The sequence below is a fragment of the Macaca thibetana genome, chromosome 9 (genome assembly GCF_024542745.1).
Source record: "Macaca thibetana thibetana isolate TM-01 chromosome 9, ASM2454274v1, whole genome shotgun sequence".
Classification (NCBI taxonomy): Eukaryota; Metazoa; Chordata; class Mammalia; order Primates; family Cercopithecidae; genus Macaca; species Macaca thibetana.
In genome coordinates, this window is record NC_065586.1 from 46126829 (window position 1) to 46147040 (window position 20212).

At 47.9% G+C, this 20212-nt stretch overlaps 1 protein-coding gene across 1 annotated transcript; it reads right to left on the reverse strand.

The window, feature by feature from the left end:
- Positions 1-9073: 9073 nt before the first annotated feature.
- LOC126962634 (protein FAM25A) lies at positions 9074-13052 on the reverse strand. Its single transcript, XM_050803921.1, has 3 exons — positions 12956-13052; positions 10655-10717; positions 9074-9267 (listed from the first exon to the last, which is right to left on the reverse strand). The coding sequence occupies exons 1-3, from the start codon at positions 13029-13031 to the stop codon at positions 9134-9136; spliced, it is 273 nt and encodes a 90-aa protein (XP_050659878.1). The 5' UTR covers positions 13032-13052; the 3' UTR covers positions 9074-9133.
- Between the last annotated feature and the right edge of the window lie 7160 nt (positions 13053-20212).

Sequence of the window (20212 nt, forward strand, 5' to 3'; positions counted from 1 at the left end):
CGGAAGAAAAATTTTGCAAAGTATCCATTTAACAAAGGTCTAATATCTAGCATCTATAAGTAATGTATGCAAATTTAGAAGAAAAAAAATCCCATTAAAAAGTAAACAAAGGACATGAACATTTTTCAAAAGAAGACATATGTGATGTTAATATGCAGTGTCAACTTAACTGGATTGAAGGATGCAAAGTATTTTTCCTGGGTGTGTCTGTGAGAATGCTGCTGAAGAAGATTAACATTTGAGTCAGTGGACTGGGAGAGGCAGACCCACCCTCAATCTGGGTGGGCACCATCTAAACAGCGTGGCAAGAATAAAACACAGAAGAAGGTGGAAGGACTTGACTTGCTGAGCTTCCAGCTTTCATGTTTCTCCCATACTAGATGCTTCCTGCCCTCGAACATCAGACTCCAAGTTCTTCAGCTTTTGGACTCTTGGACTTACATCAGTGTTGTGCCAGTGTCTCTCGGGCCTTTGGCCACCGCAGACTGAAGGCTGCACTATAAGTTTCCCTACTTTTGAGGTTTTGGGACTTGGACTGATTCACCACTGCCTTCCTTGCTCCTCAGCTTGCAGACAGCCTATCGTGGGACTTCACCTTGTGATCGTGTAAGTCAATTCTCCTAAAACCTCCCTTTCATATATACATATATCCTATTAGTTCTGTCCCTCTAGTGAACCCTAATACAACATACATGTGGCCAACAAGTATGTAAGAAAAGGGTCAACATCCTTGATCATTAGAGAAATGCAAATCAAAACCACAGTGAGATGCCATCTCACACCAGTCAGAATGGCTATTATGAAAAATAAAAGATGAACAAAAAAATAACAGATGCTGGCGAGGTTGTGGAGAAAAATGAACACTTATGCACTGGTTTGTTTGTTTGTTTTTTATTTGTTTTTTCAGACATAGTCTTGCTGTGTCGCCCAGGCTGGGGTGTAGTGGTGTAATCTTGGCTCACTGCAACCTCTGCCTCCCATGTTCAAGCAATTCTCCTGTCTCAGTCTCCTGAGTAGCTGGGATTACCGGTGTATGCCGCCTCTGAGCCCAAGCTAAGCCATCATATCCAGGGTGACCTGCACGTATACGCCCAGATGGCCTGAAGCAAGTGAAGAATCACAAAAGAAATGAAAATGGCCTGTTCTTGTCTTAACTGATGAGGTTCCCCCACAAAAAAAGTGAAAATGGTCCCTACCTTAACTGGTGACACTACCTTGTGAAATTCCTTCTCATAGCTCATCCTGGCTCATCCTGGCTCAAAAGCTCCCCCACTGAGCACTTTGTGACCCCCACCCCTGCCTGCCAAGGAACAACCCCCTTGGACTGTAATTTTCCTTTGCTTATGCAAAACTTATAAAAAGGCCCCACCCCTATCTCCCTTCACTCCCCTATCTCCCTTCACTCCCCTATCTCCCTTCGACTCTCTTTTTGGACTCAGCCCGCCTGCACCCAGGTGAAATAAACAGCCTTGTTGCTCACCCAAAGCCTGCTTGGTGGCCTCTTCACACGGACACAAGTGAAAATACACTGATTTGTTTGTTTTTTGTTTGCTTGTTTTGTTTTTTCAGAAGCAGTCTAGATCTGTCGCCCAGGCTGGGGTGTAGTGGAACAATCTCGGCTCACTGCAACCTCTGCCTCCCTTGTTCAAGCAATTCTTCTGCCTCAGACTCCCGAGTAGCTGGGATTACAGGTGTATGCCACCATGCCCAGCTAATTTTTGTGTTTTTAGTAGAGACCAGGTTTTGCCACATTGGCCAGGCTGGTCTTGACCTTGGCGACTCCTGACCTCAGTGATCTGCCCGCCCCGGCCTCCCAAAGTGCTGGGATTACAGGTGTGAACCACTGCACCCAGCCAGGAAGACTTAATATACTGTTGGTGGGAGTGTAAATTAGTTCATCCCAACCTTTTTGTCACTAGGGACCAGTTTCATGGAAGACAATTTTTTTCATGGACTAGGGGTATAGGGGAGATGGTTTTGGAATGATTCAAGCACATTACATATATTTATTTATTTATTTATTTATTTATTATTTTTTGAGACAAAATCTCACTCTTGTCACCCAGGCTAGAGTACAGTGGTGCAATCTAGGCTCACTGCAATCTCTGCCTCCTGGGTTCAAGCAATTCTCCTGCCTCAGCCTCCCAGGTAACTAGGATTACAGGCACCGGCCACCACAACTGGCTAAGTTTTGTCTTTTTTGTAGAGACGGGGTTTCATCATGTTGGCCAGGCTGGTCTCAAACTCCTGACCTCAGGTGATCCACCTGCCTCGGCCTCCCAAAGTTCTGGGATTACGAGTGTGAGCAATGGCACCCAGCACAGGCACATTACATTTATTGTGCACTTTATTTTTGTTATTATTACATTGTAATATATAACAATTATGCACCTCACCATAAAGTAGAATCAGTGGGAGCCCGGAGCTTGTTTTCCTGCAACTAGACGGTCCCATCTGGGGATGATGGGAGATAGTGACAGATGCACACTGCAGGGGAAGTGCATTAGATCATCAGGCATCAGATTCTCATAAGGAGCATGCAGCCTAGACCTCTCACACGTTCAGTTCACAATAAGGTTGGTGCTCCTATGGGAATCTAATGCCACCATTGATCTGACAGCAGGCAAAACTCAGGCAGTAATGCAAGTGATGGGGAACAGTGAATACAGATGAAGCTTCGCTTACTTGCTCACTGCTTCTACTGCTGTGTGGCCCAGTTCCTCACTAGGCCATGGACCTAGTTCATGGCCCACAGGGTTGGGGACCCCTGATCTAATGTGACAACTCTGGAAATCAGATTCTATACCCACTATTTGTTGTTGCTGTTGTTGCTGCTGTTTGTTATTGTTGTTCAGTGTTTAATGAGCTTTCTGAAATAATTTTGTAGTCTGGGGCTACTCTTCAATACTCAGCCAGGCAGTTTACATCTCTGCCTTAGCCTTCACTTCCTGCTTGCCCAGAGCCTCAAGGTCAGTCAGAGGTGAGAGCTTTGAGCCTTCCCAGGTCTTTACTGAACATGTATGCAGCCCTACACTTGGGAGTAGCCTCACAGATTCCCAGGAATCATTCAGTTGGAATTTTCAAAGCCCTTATGGACATCTCATTCTCCTGCTTTTCTTTTAAAGCTTTTTGGTTAGCCTATTGTCTGCCCAAAATGTTATGTACAACCTCATACAGGCACCAACTTGAATAACGGCCTTTAAATGTTTTTGACAAATACCCTAAGGAAAAAACGTTTGCATTAAGTGAGCTCTTAGGACAAATAAAGACATCCTGGCAGTGGGATGTTTCTGAAAACCACCAGCCAAGTCAAATGACAGTTCTCTGGGAATGAGGCTTTGAAGGAAATCGAGCCCCGTTCTGTCTTTCCAGTGGCTGCCGGGCTATTGGTCCTCACTGTAATTATGGGCTGTTAATTTGCAAGGCTGCAGTGGAGCCAGTGAGGAGGGGATGAGAATAGAATAGGGCAAGTTAAAAATACCATATGACTTGCTGTACTTAATGAGATTTTTCAATTTGTTTGTGTGTGTATATACACATACATATATATACATATACATACACCCACACCCCCACACCCCCCCACACACACATAGTGAATGGAAAATAAATCTTGGAGCCCCAAAATCACTAAGCTAAAGGGAAAAGTCAAGCTGGGACCTGCTTAGGGCAAACCTGCCTCCCATTCTATTCAAAGTCATCCCTCTGTTCACTGAGATAAATGCATATCTGATTGCCTCCTTTGCAAAGGCTAATCAGAAACTCAGAAGAACACAACCATTTGTCTCTCACCTACCTGTGACCTGGAAGCCTTCTGGCTGCTTGAGCTGTCTGATCTTTCTTGACAGAACCAATGTATATCTTATATATATAGATTGATGTCTCATGTCTCCCTAAAATGTATAAAACCAAGCTGTGCCCTGACTACCTTGGGCACGTGTCATCAGGACCTCCTGAGGCTGTGTCACAGGTGTGCATCCTCAATCTTGGCAAAATAAGCTTTCCAAATTAAACAAGACCTTTCTCAGATATTCAGTGCTCACATTTTGGCAACCATAAAGGGATTCTGGGTAGGGGCGCTCCTGACCTTTGACAAATCTCCTATCCGTGCTCGGTACCAGCTTGAACTATCTTTATGGCTCAAACCAATAGGACAATTTGCTGAGGCCTGGAGGCACCCCCTCCAATCACTGATCTTCCAAAATTTGATCAAGATCTAAAGTTTATTTTGCTGTACAACTCCTTTTGTTGGAGTTTTACTAGCTTCCAACACAAGAAAGGCAAGTTTTTCCTGCTTTGATGACGATGAAATGCAGGTAACTCCTTTATGGAGTTTGACCTTGCTTCCAACGGCGAAGACAAATTTGAGTTTTTTCCTGCTTCTAGGATGGTAGAGAGCGGCCTTCAGCCTGAGACCCATCCCTTACCTAAGGATGGGTAACTGAATTGGGGTTCGTCTTGGCTAAAGTTAACAACCAGTTGGTTGTAATTTCTCTTTACCATTAGAGCACTCAGTAGTAGGATAAGTTATGCCATCTTTGTTTTGCTTAATTGTTTTTATTGTTTGTTTGTTTCTGGTTTTGTTGTTGTTTCAGTCTTTTTCTCATTGGGATTGATCAGCTCTATCCGACTTGATCAAATCCAAAGGAAACTTCCAAATTATGGGGAACAAAACCTCTGAAGTGGCTAATTTGCCACAGTGTGGTGGGGGAGAAAAACGGCCAACAAAAGGGAAAAAAAAAGAAAAAAAAGTAGGAAAGATTTTTTATTTTGATTACTTAAGGGGACTTATTTACATAAAAAGGCCACCTTTTTGCTAGCCAGGCCAAACTGAAAGGGCAATGGCTGTCACCCCACACTGCAGTTCCATAGCTAAGGGCTCTGGCTTCTTTTTTACCACCACGACTGCTTTGGTGTTGTTCCTAAATCAAGCTAATTCTGGTTTGATACTTGGCACTTCTGAAATAGCAACAATTTGTTCTAGCTGAATTATGGTAATGAGATTTAAAAAAGTTTTTTAAAAGGAGCTCAATGATTAAAAGTCAGCTTAACTAAAAGCTAACATCCAAGATGTGTGCGTGTGTGTGCATGTGTGTATGTGTGTGTTCATGTGTTTTTGTGCGTGTGTGTATGTGTGTTTGTGCATGTGTGTGTGTGCATGTGTGTGTGTGTTCATGTGTATTTGTGCGTGTGTGTATGTGTGTGCATGTGTGTGTGTGCATGTGGGTGTGTTTATGTGTGTGTGCATGTGTGTGTGTTTGTGCATGTGTGTGTTTGTGCATGTGTGTGTTTGTGCATGTATGTATGTGTGTGTATGTGTGTGTGTGTGTATTGAAAAGGCCTTCACATTTTTTTTTCTCCTAGGACCTTGTCTCTCTCTCTCTTTTTTTTTCTAACTAAAGATTTTTTTTCTCAGTTGACTGAATTCTGTTTTTTTTTTTCATTTACTTCTGCTGTCTCTCTCTCTCTCTCTTGCACCCTCTGCTGCATGAGGGACCTAAAATATTATAGTTTATAATAGCCTGACTTTCCTTCAAGAAAGCAGAGAAGGCGCCAGATGCCCTTTTGGGGAGAAACCTGTTTTTCCTTATGAAACCCCAAGAGTATAAGCAGACAAGTTCATCTCAGCTCTTACGCTGCTTGCTTTTGTATTGTGTTACCTGACTTATTGACTAAAAGAGTTATTGCACCAAAGGCTTTTTAAAGGAAGAGTGTAGTTTAGACATTAGAAGTGTCTTCGTTTAAAAAAACTTTTTAAGTGCACTGTGAAAGCATCACATGGTCTAGCCTCATGATAATTCTCCCTTTTTGGAGACCCAGGATTGAGTGTGGGCTCTGCCCGGAGCTCAGAGATCTAGTCAAAAGATAGGTAGTTCCTATATAAATAAAACTGGTCTCCTCATATAATCCTATGACAGATTTCTCTCTTTTTTTTTCTGAGACAGAGTTTTTGTTCTTGTTGCCCAGGGTGGAGTGCAGTGGCGCGATCTCGGCTCACTGCAACCTCCGCCTCCTGGGTTCAAGTGATTCTCCTGCCTTAGTCTCCTGAGCAGCTGGGACTACAGGCGCCCACCACAACTGGCTACTTTTTGTATTTTTAGTAGAGACAGGGTTTCACCATATTGGGCAGCATGGTCTCGATCTCCTGACCTCATGATCCACCTGCCTCGGCCTCCCAAAGTGCTGGGATTACAGACATGAGCCACCGTGCCCAGCTATCCTATGATAGATTTCTGTAATTTTTGTTTGATTTGGCATACTTCTTTTTTTTTTTTTTTAGATGGAGACTCTCTCTGTCACCCAGCCTAGAGTGCAGTGACACAATCTCGGCTCAATGAAACCTCTGCCTCCCAGGTTCAGGTGATTCTCCCATCTCAGCCCCCCAAGTAGCCGGAATTACAGGCATGTGTGACCACAACTGGCTAATTTTGGTATTTTTAGTAGAAACGGGTTTTCACCATGTTGGCCAGGCTGGTCTCAAACTTCTGACCTCAGGTGATCCACCCACCTCGACCTCCCAATGTGCTGGGATTACAGACCTGAGCCACTGCGCCTGGCTGGTCACGGGGAGGTCTCATTTCTTTGGTGGAAGCCATTCCTGACTCCTCTCATGAACGGGTTTCATATTGCTTTGTGGTGTTCCTGGATCCTGGAAGGAGTCGGCTTGCTTCCTGGGGCATCAGGAGGGGCTTCTCTGTAGCTTATCTGTACCCTTCTCTGCTTCTGGTGGGGGCACTCACATCTGAACTTCCAGTAGTGCTTCTGAGCAGCTGTAGTAAGTGTCCTCCCGGCTGGCTCAGGAGCCAGCCCGTTTCACAGTGCTTCTGGGATCCACCTGGTCGTCCTGGAGCCGGGGCAACCGAGGCTGCCGCCCTCCCCCGCCCCGGAGACGCCCCACACCCCTGTATATGCAATATTTGTTTACCAGTCCCTTTTGGTGTCCATCTAGGTACAGGTCTTAGTTTTTGAGCTAAAGTATCCATAATACACCGGAAGTGATAGATGTCACTTCCACATTGTATGCCAAACCTAATAAGCAGAGCAAAACTTTTCATCCAAGTGATTTGGTTAACATCTTAGGATGTTTCTAATCTCTCAGTAATACAAATATGCTACAATAAATCTCTGTGTTTATCCTTTGGGCTCCTGTGTGTACCTGTGCACACCTGGAGAATGAAGTCCTGTGAGAGGCACTGCCATCCAAAGAGGGTGTTTCAGTCTATAATACTGCCACCAACAATGTGCTCGTGCTTCTGCGCTTGCGTTTGGATCAGGAGAATTTGAAAGTCATCAGGAAGCAAACCAGGATATAAGATCCAGCTGTAGCTGGAAAGTGGCAAACGTTCCAAAGCTAAGACATTGGCTATTCCTGGGCTGTTCACCAACTGTGAGGCCAAGTCTAGATGAGATCCAGAAATATGATGAACAACTCACTTCTTTTTTAAGCAAAACACATTTTCTTCTCATTTCTGCTAAGAACAAATAGCTTCCAGCAAGATTAATAGGGGATGCAATATTTTTACAAATTATTTCTTTTTTATTAAAAAAATTTTAAGTTAAATGCTACTTAAAGATATGTTTAACCTCTGTGATACTGACTTGCTCATGAGAAGCAAGAGAGAGGGCCAGGCATCTGCCCACTACTACCCACTATCAACACGTAGGCCTGACATCAGTTGCTAAATATTCTGGGCCAGGTGCGGTGGCTCACGCCTCTAATCCCAGCACTTTGGGAGGCCAAGGAAGGCAGATCATGAGGTCAGGAGATCGAGACCATCCTGGCTAACATGGTGAAACCCCGTCTCTACTAAAAATACAAAAAATTAGCTGGGCATGGTGGCGGGCGCCTGTAGTCCCAGCTACTCAGTAGGCTGAGGCAGGAGAATTGTTTGAATCCAGGAGGCAGAGGTTGCAGTGAGCCAAGACCATGCCACTGAACTCCTGCCTGGGCAACAGAGTGAGACTCCGTCTCAAAAAAAAAAAAAAAAAAAAAAAAAAAAGAGAAGAAAAACAGCGGCTTCTAGGATGACTCAGTCTTTCCTTAACCGGATTCTGTAACTGTCCAGCAGAAATGCTTATCTGATCTCTGTGAGAACAGGAAGCAGCTCAGTTGGGGACCTGCCTTGTTAAATTCTTCATCAAACTGCTTATCTGCCCTGAGTCCTGCAACAACATCTCAAGAAAAATCCCAAAAATATGCAAAACAAATGAGGGTCCTCCTTTACTGTGTTCTTGAAGTACTGAGGTGCCTGAAAGCTATATATAGTTTCTGGGAAACAGTTTTTTAGCAAACGTAGCACAGACACTAACTATTCTTCCAGAAGAGCCCCTTCCTGACATGAAAGATCTTAGTGTGAGACGGAAGCATCTGATTAACCATGGGGACCTATCCAGCCAGCAGCAGGGGCCCCAATGCCAGTGTCCGCCTCAGCAGAGGAGACATGGGGGACATGCAAAGTGTTTCTGTTGAAAAATACTTCACCTAGGGTGATTATAGTTAGCAGCAATGTATTGTATATTTCAAAGCAGCTAGAAAGCTAGGTGCAGTATCCCATGCCTATAATCCCAGCATTTTTGGAAGCCCAGGCAGGCCGATTACTTGAGGTCAGGAGTTTGAGACCAGCCTGGATAGCTTGGTGAAACCCCGTCCTACTAAAAATACAAAAACTAAAAAATAAAATACTAGCCAGGTGTCGTGGCCTGCGCTTGTATTCCTAGCTACTCGGGAGACTGAGGCAGGAGAATTGCTTGAACCTGGGAGGCAGAGGTTGCAGTGAACAGAGATCACGCCACTGCCCTCCAGCCTGGGTGACAGAGCAAGACTCTGTCTCAAAACAAAAACAAAAACAAGAAAACAAAGTAGCTAGAAGAGGGGACTTGAAATGTACCCAACACATAGTAATACCAAATATTCAAGGTGATGGGCACCCTAAACACCGACTGATCACCACACATTCTGTGCATGTAATAAATACTCAAATGTACTCCATAAATATGTAAAATATTTTATATCAATAAGAAAACACTTTGCCTAGTGTTTTCCTCCAAATGGGAATAAATCCAGGGCTCGAAGTACAGATTTCATGGTTTTTTATTGAGTCTCAGGAAGGGTGGGCCGTGGTAGCAGGTGCACTCACTGTCCAAGTTTGCCCAGACTGTCTGCTGCATGGGTGATGGCATTTGTGACTGTGTTGGTCACTGTCTCAGTGACTTCCTTCATCTTTTTGTCCGCTGACTCTTGGGCTTTCTTTACGGCTTCGGCAATGGCTGTTGGAAAGAAAGAGGAAGAATGTCCTAGTGATCCACCTGCTGAACTTGTGTCCCCTTGAGTGGCCTGTGGGATGTGGCCATCTTAATGGATTAGTCCCTGGAGTGGCCTCCTGGCAGAATGAATTTGAATTTGGTTTTAATTTCCCCAACAACTTGTATTTCTTCAACTGTGAGTGAGACTGAGCATCTACTCGTGCGTACATTGCCTGCTTGTCCTTTTTTCTGGAAAATGCCTGCTTATGTCTTTTGGCCATTTTTATATTGGGTTGTTATATTGGATTATCATTTGTATTACAAATATTTTTTCAACAGTTTGTGATTTTTCTTTTGGCTTGGTTTATAGTTTGTTGTTGTTGTTTTGTTTTGTTTTTTTTTTTTGGCTACAGAAAATTTCAAAGTTTTGGACTGTCGAATTTATTTAATATTTCCCTTATGGCTACTGGGTTTTTTTTGTCATAGTTCTAAAGATTCTCCCCTCTCCAAGATTAGGCCAAAGTCTCTTATGTTATTACTATGTCTAAATGTTTATGATGTCTTCTCCCTCAAAACTCCTATGTTGAAATCCTCAGTCCTAATGTGATGGTATTAAGAGGTGGGGCCTTTGGGGCCTTTGGGAAGTTGAAATTAGCACCCCACGTAAAAAAGACCACAGAGAGCTAGCTCCTTCCACGATGTGAGGACACAGCTAGGCCCATCCACGAACCAGGAAGATGCCCTCACCAGATGCCAAATCTGCCAGTGCCTTGACCTTGCACTTCCCATCCTCCAGGAGTGTGAGAAATGAATTTCTGTTGTTTCTAAGTCACTCCGTTTATGGTTTGTTTTTGTTTTTGAGACAGAGTCTTGCCCTGTCACCCAGGCTGGAGTGCACTGGCGCAATCTCAGCTCACTGCAACCTCCGCCTCCCAAGTTCAAGGGATTCTCCTGCCTCTGACTCCTGAGTAGCTGGGATTACAGGCATGTGTCACCATGCCCAGTTGATTTTTGTATTTTTAGTAGAGACGGGGTTTCACCACGTTAGCCAGGATGGTCTCAATCTCTTGACCTCGTGATCCGCCCGCCTTGGCCTCCCAAAGTGCTGGGATTACAGGAGTGAGCCGCCGCCATGCCTGGCCGTGTTAAATGTTTTGTCCCACTGTGCTGTCACATAGTCTTTTGTGACTTTGTCTTCTTATCATTCCACAGAGAGAACCATCTAGACTGTGCCCTAACGCAGTACGCTCTGTGGCCTCTGATGAGCATAAATAACTGCCAGCTGAGAGGCTCTGAAAGGCTGCGACATCAGGGGCAGAGTTTGACCTGGTTAGTCAAATAACAGACTGGCCCAGCACCTGGCTTCCCTTCCTCCCTCCCTCCTTCCCCGCCTGACCTCAGCCGGCTGTACCTTTCTCTCCAGTCTCCTTGGCATGTCCCACGACCTCCTTCACCACTTCCTCCACCGCATGAACTGAACAGAGGAGACAAGTCCAGAGTGAGGTCTCAGAGCAGGCCCGCTGCCCTCCCAGTCCAGTGTGAGGGCTCAGAGCAGGCCCATGCCCCCCAAGTCCAGGGTGAGGACTCAGTGCTGGCTTATCCTCACGATGGACCTATACATCCCTGGACATCCACGGTGGGGCTCTGGGATGCCACCCCCAGCCAGGACAGACTGACGCACAAGAAGGACCTTCGTCCACAGCAGGTTTCATTAGGAGATGCTGGGCCCTGGCTGCCGGAAGACAAGTTCAGTGAGCCCCATGAGGGCACGGGTCCTTGAAACCCCTTGGCCCTGCCCGGCCTGGAATGGCAATGAGCAGATGGGATATGAAGCCAGCTGAGATATGAAGCCCAGGCTGGGCCTGTGTGCCAGGTCACACCCCTCTCAGGATGTGCTGGTGCCTGCCTCAGGTCGGTTTCCAAAGCCTCATCCAGTAAAACCACATCTCTCAAAGCAATTCCTCCAACAAGAGGAAATTCTCTGCCTACTTCAGGGTTTTTAAAGTGTGGATGGTAGCGTGCTAGAACTGAAAGATTTCGGAGTCAGAAGAAATGGTTCTTACTCTACCTTCCACCTCTGGGTTCCCTCATCTTTAGAAAGGGAATTTGTTGGGATGATGAGACCAACACCAGGTCGTGGGGGCGACAAAGTCCCACGGAGACAAAGGAATGAGAAAAAGACAGTTTGAGAGAGAAATTGGACGAGAGGGCCATCGCACGTGTGGAGGCTGCACAGGCCCCGAGCTCTGGGAGCCCACCTATTTATTGGTGATCTAGCAAGGAAACAGGTGGTGAGGATGTGGGGGTTGAAAGGAAAAGGTGTATCAAGTGAATGAGAAACGTATGGCTACTTGAGATAATGGGAGTGCTGGAAGCCAGGAGCCAGCAAGTCTAGCAGACATGCAAGCACCGCCTCAGTTTCTCTTCCAACACTCAGCTTTTCTCCCAACAGGAATCATAGAAAACTCAGAGGCTAGTGAAAGGTTAAAGCAGGTGGTCCACACCAGCTGCAGAGTCAAAAACAAAATACACATCTACTGCCATTTAGAAAGAGGACACAAACTCAGGCAAGACTGTTTTTCACACGATGACCCATGGGTGGGGCCTGGCTGGGCCTCCCCAAGCACAGCTGCTGACCTCCGCATACAAAATACACTTTGGGACCAGGCGCGGTGGCTCATGCCTGTAATTCCAGCACTTTGGGAGGCCAAGAGGAACGGATCACGTGAGGTCAGGAGTTTGAGACCAGCCTGGCCAACATGGCGAAACCCCATCTCTGCTAAAAATACAAAAATTAGCCGGGCATGGTGGTGGGTGCCTGTAATCCCAGCCACTCAGGAAGCTGAGGCACAAGAATCATTTGAACCCACGAGGCAGAATTTACAGTGAGCCAAGATCGCACCACTACACTCCAGCCTGGCGGACAGAGCAAGACTACATCTCAAATACAAATACAAATACAAATAAACATGCTGTAGGGGACTTGGATGAAATTGAAAATGTCCTTTTTGACTTTGAACAGATCAGACTTGGTGACTTGTTAAGAAATCTTTGAGGCCGGGCGCGGTGGCTCAAGCCTGTAATCCCAGCACTTTGGGAGGCCGAGACGGGCGGATCACAAGGTCAGGAGATCGAGACCATCCTGGCTAACACGGCGAAACCCCGTCTCTACTAAAAACACAAAAAATTAGCCGGGCGAGGTGGCGGCGCCTGTGGTCCCAGCTACTCGGGAGGCTGAGGCAGGAGAATGGTGTGAACCCGGGAGGCGGAGCTTGCAGTGAGCTGAGATCTGGCCACTGCACTCCAGCCTGGGCGACAGAGCGAGACTCCGTCTCAAAAAAAAAAAAAAAAAAAAAAAAAAGAAATCTTTGAAGCTTTAAAGTTATGGTAAAAATAAAAATCCATCTTCCTTTTCCTGCATAGGTTATTCAGAATAGGCTGTTTTGACAAGAAAGGTTCCCCAGATTTCCAGATGGAAGGGTCCAAGCTGCCAGTGTTCACCCAGCACCAGGACTCATGCCCTGCCCCCAGGAGACCTCCCCAGCTCTGCACCCCTCAACTCCGTGCTGTTCTGGTTGGGCTGCAGGCCAGGGTTCCTGAGGGGCCAAGGCCTCCCCCCAGGTCCTCACCTGCCTACTAAGATCCGCCTCCAACAGACCCAGTCTGCCCCAGATCCCCCCAGCCCAGGTAGAAAGGAGCCCCAGGTCCTCACTGGCTCCCTCGGTGGCCTTCTCGGTGCGGTGGGCCAGGCCCTCAGCAGCCAGCTTCCCCAGGCCTCCCAGCATCATGTGGCAGCAGACAGTGGCCAATTAGGATGCTGAGGACTGGCCCAACATGCTTTTATAGCTTGTTATACAACATGCCCTGGCCCCAGCCCAGTAGGAGGCTGGACAGGTGAGTCAGAGAGGGTGGCAGCAGGAAGGGGCTGGGTGGAACTACCCTGGCACTGGGGTAGCAGCATCCCCTGACAGCACGAGACGTCTGTAACCCCGTCCTAGGGACCCCGTGAAGGATAGGGGCAGGGAGCAGGGCTGAGGCTGGACAGGAGACATCTGGACATGCCTCTTCCTTGAGGCAGGGGGCGTGAGTGCCAGCCCCCCTGAGACCAAAGCTTCCCAAGCCTGGGCACGGATATGTACCTGGAGACAAGGCCTAGGATTCTAAGCCTGCTGCTCCATGTCTCCAGTATGGCCCAGTGAGGGGTTTGGGGGTTCTATGGGCCTGGAGACCTGGGCAGTGCTTTGGGTCACAAACACAAGTGGAGTGAGGGTGACTGCCCTCCCCATTCCTGGAGACCCTGGCTCTGCAGAGCAGTTTGCAGCCTCCATGGGATAGGTGGGGCGTTCAGGGTGGTGCCTTGCCCAAGGCAGAGGGGGGACAGCACTGAGGAGAAACGTAGTCACCTGGTGCTGCTCAGCTGATGCTCACTCACCCTAGAGGCTCTGTGATGTCAGTGGTGCCCTCCTATCCCCTGGCAGTCCTGGAGGAGTAGACAGAAGCCTCCACCACCACTCAGGGAGATGCTTCTAGTCCTAATTAGAATCCCTGAGAAAGCAGCTTCCCTGGCTCCTGGCACATCGCATGAGGCGTGGCAGGGCTGCTCCCTAGTCACTCATGATGGACAGAGATGCCTCAAGCCACCTGCCACACGCTGCTTCCCTTAGTCACCAGCCCAACCTGAGCCTCTGTTTCCTCATCTGTAAAATGGGGATAGCGTGCCTTCCTGGCTGTGTCACTAATCATCCCTGAGACAAAGCATGCCAGCTCCTGGTAAACACCTGTTCCCTCCACTCGTCACTGAGGTGCTGGGAGATGCCCTTGGGCAGTGAGCTCTGACCAACCGGTGGGGTGGGCCAAGGAGTGACTGGGACATGAGGCTGCCTGGAGCCAGAGGGCTGGGGGATGTCACTTCCGCTGGCCGGGAGCCAAGGAGAGGTGTTCCCGTGCTCCTACTTCTGGGGTGCAGGCCTGGGGCAGGGGTCTGAGGCTCTCTCCCCAGTGCAGGCTCCTGGAGCTGCTCTCCTGGGTGTGGCAGAGCTTGATTAGTTTACTGGACTGTGGGCCCTCCCAGCCTGGGACTCAGGAGCTGAGACCCTCTTGCATGCCTGCATGGTGTTTGGGGGCTCCAGGGCTACGGCCAGTCCCCCTAGGGTGGGCAGTGGGTATTGTGGGCAGTGGGACCTCTGAGTCTCAAGGCCACGGCCCCACACATGCCATTGCTGTCTCCTTTGGGCAGGGGTGAATCGGGGCTTAAACAATTTAGAGAGGCCCTCTTTATGAAAGGGAATACAATCATATGATTCCTGCACATTTTTCATTGATATACGTATGAACTTCTGGACCCAGACGGGGCTGTGAAAGTGGGCGGCCTGGAGCTCGGGCGGGTCCAGATGACCCTGTCCTCCTTTGTAACAGCCAGAGTCCAGGATGTTTTGCCCAGGGCATTGGGCTGGCACTGCAGAGGGTTGGGGGCAGGGGGACCCCGGGGACACGGCTGGTGGGAATTGTGCTAGGAAACCTCAGGGATGCTCCCTGGACCTGTCAAAGCCCCTTCCCTGCTCCTTCTGAGGCTGTGTGTCCCCCACCCCCACAGGAGTCCTTTCTATGCCTGTTCCCCTGACAAGTGTCGTCTGCCTGCTCTAGAATGGTTTCCACACCCCACAGACCCCTCCTCGTGAGCTCCCACCCTAGGGTACTCTGCACCAGTCCCCTCTCTCAGGAGCTCACCAGCCCCAGACAGCCTGTGGTCAGAGCTCAGCCACACAGCAGGACCCTGGCCCACTGCCCAGCCCAGAGCCAGGCCCACCACAGCCTCTGGGGACAACTGCCCTTCCCACCCCCTCCACATGGTCCCTGCCCATGAGACCCTGCCCTGCCAATTTAATGCACTGCCTTGGTGTGAGCACTGCGATTCTAATGACAACGCCCCATGGCCCTAGACCTCCAGGGCAAGGCTGGGTCCAGACACAGATCCCGAATGCCCGCGGGGGAGAAGACAAGAGGCCTGGGGAGGCCCAGGACCAGACATGGGCCCCGGGCCCTGGTGCCCTCCCACTTAGCCTTCCAGCTGCTGCTGCTGTGACCAGATCCCTGTCCACCCAGCCCAGCCCATGGACCCCAGCAAGCCATCTGTGCCCCATAGAGGGCAGACCCCTAAGAGTGGGACCCCTTTGTAGCCAAAGAACCTGAGATAGCCCCAAATCCTCCTAACCATGATGGATCCTGGTCTGAGGGGCTGGGCTCAGGTGACTCCTGCAGGGAACTTCACCTGCCTGGATGAGGTCAAGGGTGAATTAGGTGGGGCCTGCCCCCCCACCCCATCATGGAAGAGGTTCAGCCCACAATGGCCCAAGGGGGCCACCCTTGGACCTAGGGACCCCAGTCAGCATATCCTGAGTCAGAAGGTCAACTGCAGCCTCAGGCAGGGAGAATCTGGCTTTGACAGGAGCAGATACATTCTCAAGGTGGAATTTGCCCAACAAACTAGTTTGGCAAGGGACTAGCTGGCTGAATCACTGAGTCAAGGAGAGCCAGTGTTTCAAATAGCAATTTGCCAACTTAGCAATGACTAATTCTGAAAAACAATTTGTTTATTTGAAGTACTTAAATACTTAGGCTGTCTCATGTCTGAAGCCTGATGATGCCTTGTGTGATTTAAAGGACAGACGTCACGAATGCCTAGAGTTTTGTGGCAGTCCATCCTGCCGGTGTCTTCTCCCACTTTTGTTGTGTGGATTTGAGCTCACAGTTTGTGCTGTGTCCACCGCCTGCCCCCGCTAACGAGACTCCTGGAGACTTGGCTGGCCAGTCACCAGAGGAACAGGGGCCCGGCAGCGCGCCAGCATCCACCCACCGTGGGTATCAGTCAGGCTCCTGGGGGAAGCCAGAGGACATATTCAAATGGGTACTTGAGGAAAGGGCCTGTAATCCCAGCACTTTGGGAGGCCAAGGTGGGTGGATCACCTGAGGTCAGGAGACCAGCCTGACTAACATGGAGAAACCTCATGTCTACTAAAATAAAATACAAAATTAGCTGGGCGTGGGGGTACATGCCTGTAATCCCTGCTACTCGGGAGGCTGAGGCAGTAGAATTGCTTGAACCGAGAAGGTGGAGGTTGTAGTGATCTGAGATGGTGCTATTGCACTCCAGCCTGGGCAACAGAGTGAGAGATCTCAAATAATAATAATAATAATTATTATTATTCTATTTTGAATTGTGGTAAAATATATACAAAATTTACTAACTTAATCACTTCTAAGTATACAGTTGGAACAGAGGTCAAGGAGGACCCTTGGGTTGGGTAATATACATTCATATTGCCATGCAACCGATCTCCAGAACTTTTTCATCTGACAAAACCAAAACTCTATATCCGCTAAGCAACTTCCCATTTTCTCCCTTCCCCATGTCCCTGGCAACCCCTGTTCCACTTTGTTTCTATTAGTTTGCTTACTCAGTCTAGATGCTTCACATAAGTGAAAGAACACAGTATTTGTCTTTTTGTAACTGGCTTATTTCACTTACCATAATGTCCTTGATGTTCATCCATGTTACAGCATGCTAGAATTTCCTTCCTTTTTAAGGCTGAAGAATATTTTATTGTATGTATATACCACATTTTATCAATTCATCTGCCTATGGACAATTAGGCTGCATCCATCTTTTGATGAGTGTGAATACCACTGCTATAAATATCAGTGTACAAATATTTGTATGAGACCTTGCTTTCAATTATTTTGGCTATATATCCAGAAGTGATATTGCTGGATCATTTGGTAATTCTATTTTTAATTTTTTGAGAAACTGCCTGTTCTCTGGTGGGCAGGTTTATATAAACCTACCTGCAAAGGTCAAGGAAACTGAGATACCAAGGAAAGAGGCTGACAAATGAAGTTTCTCAGAAACATACATTTAATAGGCATTTATGAACAGGAACCAAATCAGGGATGACACCAAGACAAGATGGTGGATCCCTGCACCATTACCCCCACCTTCCTGACCAGGGCTTATATAGCATAGGGAAAGGGTAATGCGTGCTTCAGTAGGGATGTGTACGGCCAGGCACAGTGGCTCATGCCTGTAATCCCAGCACTTTGGGAGGCTGAGGTGGGCGGATCACCTGAGGTCAGGAGTTCAAGACCAGCCTGGCCAATATAGTAAAACCTTGTCTCTACTAAAAATACAAAAATTAGCCAGGCGTGGTGGCAGGCGCCTGTAATCCCAGTTACTCGGGAAGCTGAGGCAGGAGAATTGCTTGAACCTGGGAGGTGGAGTTTGCAGTGAGTTGTGATTGTGCCACTGCAGTCCAACCTGGGAGACAGAGTGAGACTCTGTCTCAAAAAATAAAAAATAAAAAATAAATTTTTTAAAAAGATAAAATAGAAATCGTAGATGAATTCTTGGAAGTGGGATTAATCAGAACATGGCAGATTAGCATCCAAGATGGAATTGCTTTATTCTCATTCAAGGTTTCCCTCATTCTTCATTCTGACCATGCTGGTCACCTTGCTGTTTGTTCCTCAAACACACATCAAATGCTTTTCTGTCTGTCTTGGCAGTCATCCTGCTTCCTATAATGTCAGCACTGCTTTCTGTCGTCCCTTCAGTCAGGTCACTGTTCAAATGTCAGCTCTCTAGAGAGGCTGTTCCTTATCATTCTACCTAAAATAGCCCCCAATCACTCTGTGTCCCTTCAGCCTGCTTCCTCTTCCTGCTATTTCGTACTACCTGAAAAAATACTTAAGTTTGAACTTCCTAGAACATAAGCTCATAAAAGCAAGAACTGTGTTCCACCTGTCCTCTCCTCTACCCCAGCACTCAGAAGAGGAAGAGACAGCATCCAGTGAGTGTTCCTGAATCAAGTCACTGCGTGGCAGCATTCAGCACTGTGACCACAGCCTCGCCTATCTTCAACTCTTTTGCCTTTTCTTTTTTTTTTTTTTTTTTTTTGAGACGGAGTCTCGCTCTGTCGCCCAGGCTGGAGTGCAGTGGCCGGATCTCAGCTCACTGCAAGCTCCGCCTCCCTGGTCCACCCCATTCTCCTGCCTCAGCCTCCCGAGTAGCTGGGACTACAGGCGCCCGCCACCTCGCCCGGCTAGTTTTTTTTGTATTTTTTAGTAGAGACGGGGTTTCACCGTGTTAGCCAGGATGGTCTCAATCTCCTGACCTCGTGCTCCACCCATCTCAGCCTCCCAAAGTGCTGGGATTACAGGCTTGAGCCACCGCGCCCGGCCCTCTTTCACCTTTTCTTATCCTCTTCTGCTTTTCCTCTTCTCACTCTAGTAGCCACTCCTCTGTGGGCTTGTCCTTTAAATAGACAATAGTCCTTACCGACCTATTTTCTGTCCACTTCATCTGTTTTTGAGACAGGGTCTCACTCTGTTGCCCAGGCTGGAGTGCAGTGGCATGAACATGGGTCAGTGCAGCCTCCACCTCCTGGGCTCAAGTGATCTTCCTGCCTCAGCCTGCCATGCCATGTAACTGGGGCCACAGGCATGTACCACCATGTCCAGCTAATTTCTTTTTTTTTTTTTTTTTTTTTGGTAGAAATGGGTCTCACTTTATTGCCCAGTCTGGTCTTGGAACTCCTACACTCCAGCAATCCTCGCAACTTGACCTCCCAAAGTGCTGGGATTACAGGCATGAGATACTGTACCTGGCCTTATTTTTTCTTTTCTTAAGATACAGGGTCTCACCATCTGGCCCAGGCTGGACTCAACTGCTGAGCTCAAGTAATTCCCCCACCTCAGCCTCCCAAGTAGCTAGGACTAAAGGCATGAAACCACCATGCTTGGCTTGTCCAATTTCATTCTACACACTTTCTCGGTATTTAAAGAGCTGCTGTTGCTCGTCATTCCACAGCTCTACGTCAGATTCATGCTCTAGTCCTGTACATCCAAATGATGACTAGACGCTGCTGGCTCTGCTCTCTCAAAGTCACACTGAGCTTAGCCCATCTACAAAACTCTCCCTTTTCCAATCCAGCTTTCCCTCCTGCATCACCTGTCTCTACATCTGGAACCATCAGCAGCTGCCTTCGTAAGGCACCTCGGTCTGGCATTCGGAAAACAACCCTGTCTTGCCAGAGCCACTTGGTCTTGGGTAGCAAAAGCCGTATGCAATCTAAATCAAGTTTTCAATCATGAGAAATCACAGTCCTTCTTTTCCCTTTCTACTATAGTCCAGTGTGCCTTTTCTTTCTTTCCTTTCTCAATTTTAATAAGCAAATTGTACCACCCTCTTATTCTGAGATGCTCCTTTTTAAAAGCTGTAGATCACATTAATGGACGTGTTTACTGCTGGGAATATTTTCCATGTGCAATGATCTGTAACCCTCTTTTTTTTTTTGAGACGAAGTCTTGCTCTGTCGCCCAGGCTAGAATGCAGTGGCATGATCTCTGCTCACTGCAAGCTCCGCCTCCCAGGTTCACACCATTCTCCTCCCTCAGCCTCCTGAGTAGCTGGGACTACAGGCGCCCACCACCACGCCCTGCTAATTTTTTGCATTTTTAGTAGAGACGGGGTTTCATTGTGTTAGCCAGGATGGTTTTGATCTCCTAACCTCGTGATCAGCCTGCCTTGGCCTCCCAAAGTGCTGGGATTACAGGTGTGAGCCACTGCGCCCAGCCAATCTGTAAGCCTCTTATCTCAACTAGCTGCACTTTATTAGTTCACATCTAGTTCAATTTATGAATTAAGAGAGGTGCCATGGGCCGGGCATGGTGGCTCATGCCTGTAATCCTAGCACTTTGGGAGGCTGAGGCAGGCAGATCATGAGGTCAGGAATTCGAGACCATCCTGGCTAACATTGTGAAACCCCATCTCTACTAAAAATACAAAAAATTAGCCAGGCGTGGTGGCAGGCACCTGTAGTCCCAGCTACTTGAGAGGCTGAGGCAGGAGAATGGCGTGAATCTGGGAGGTGGAGCTTTCAATGAGCCGAGATCGTGCCACTGCACTCCAGCCTGG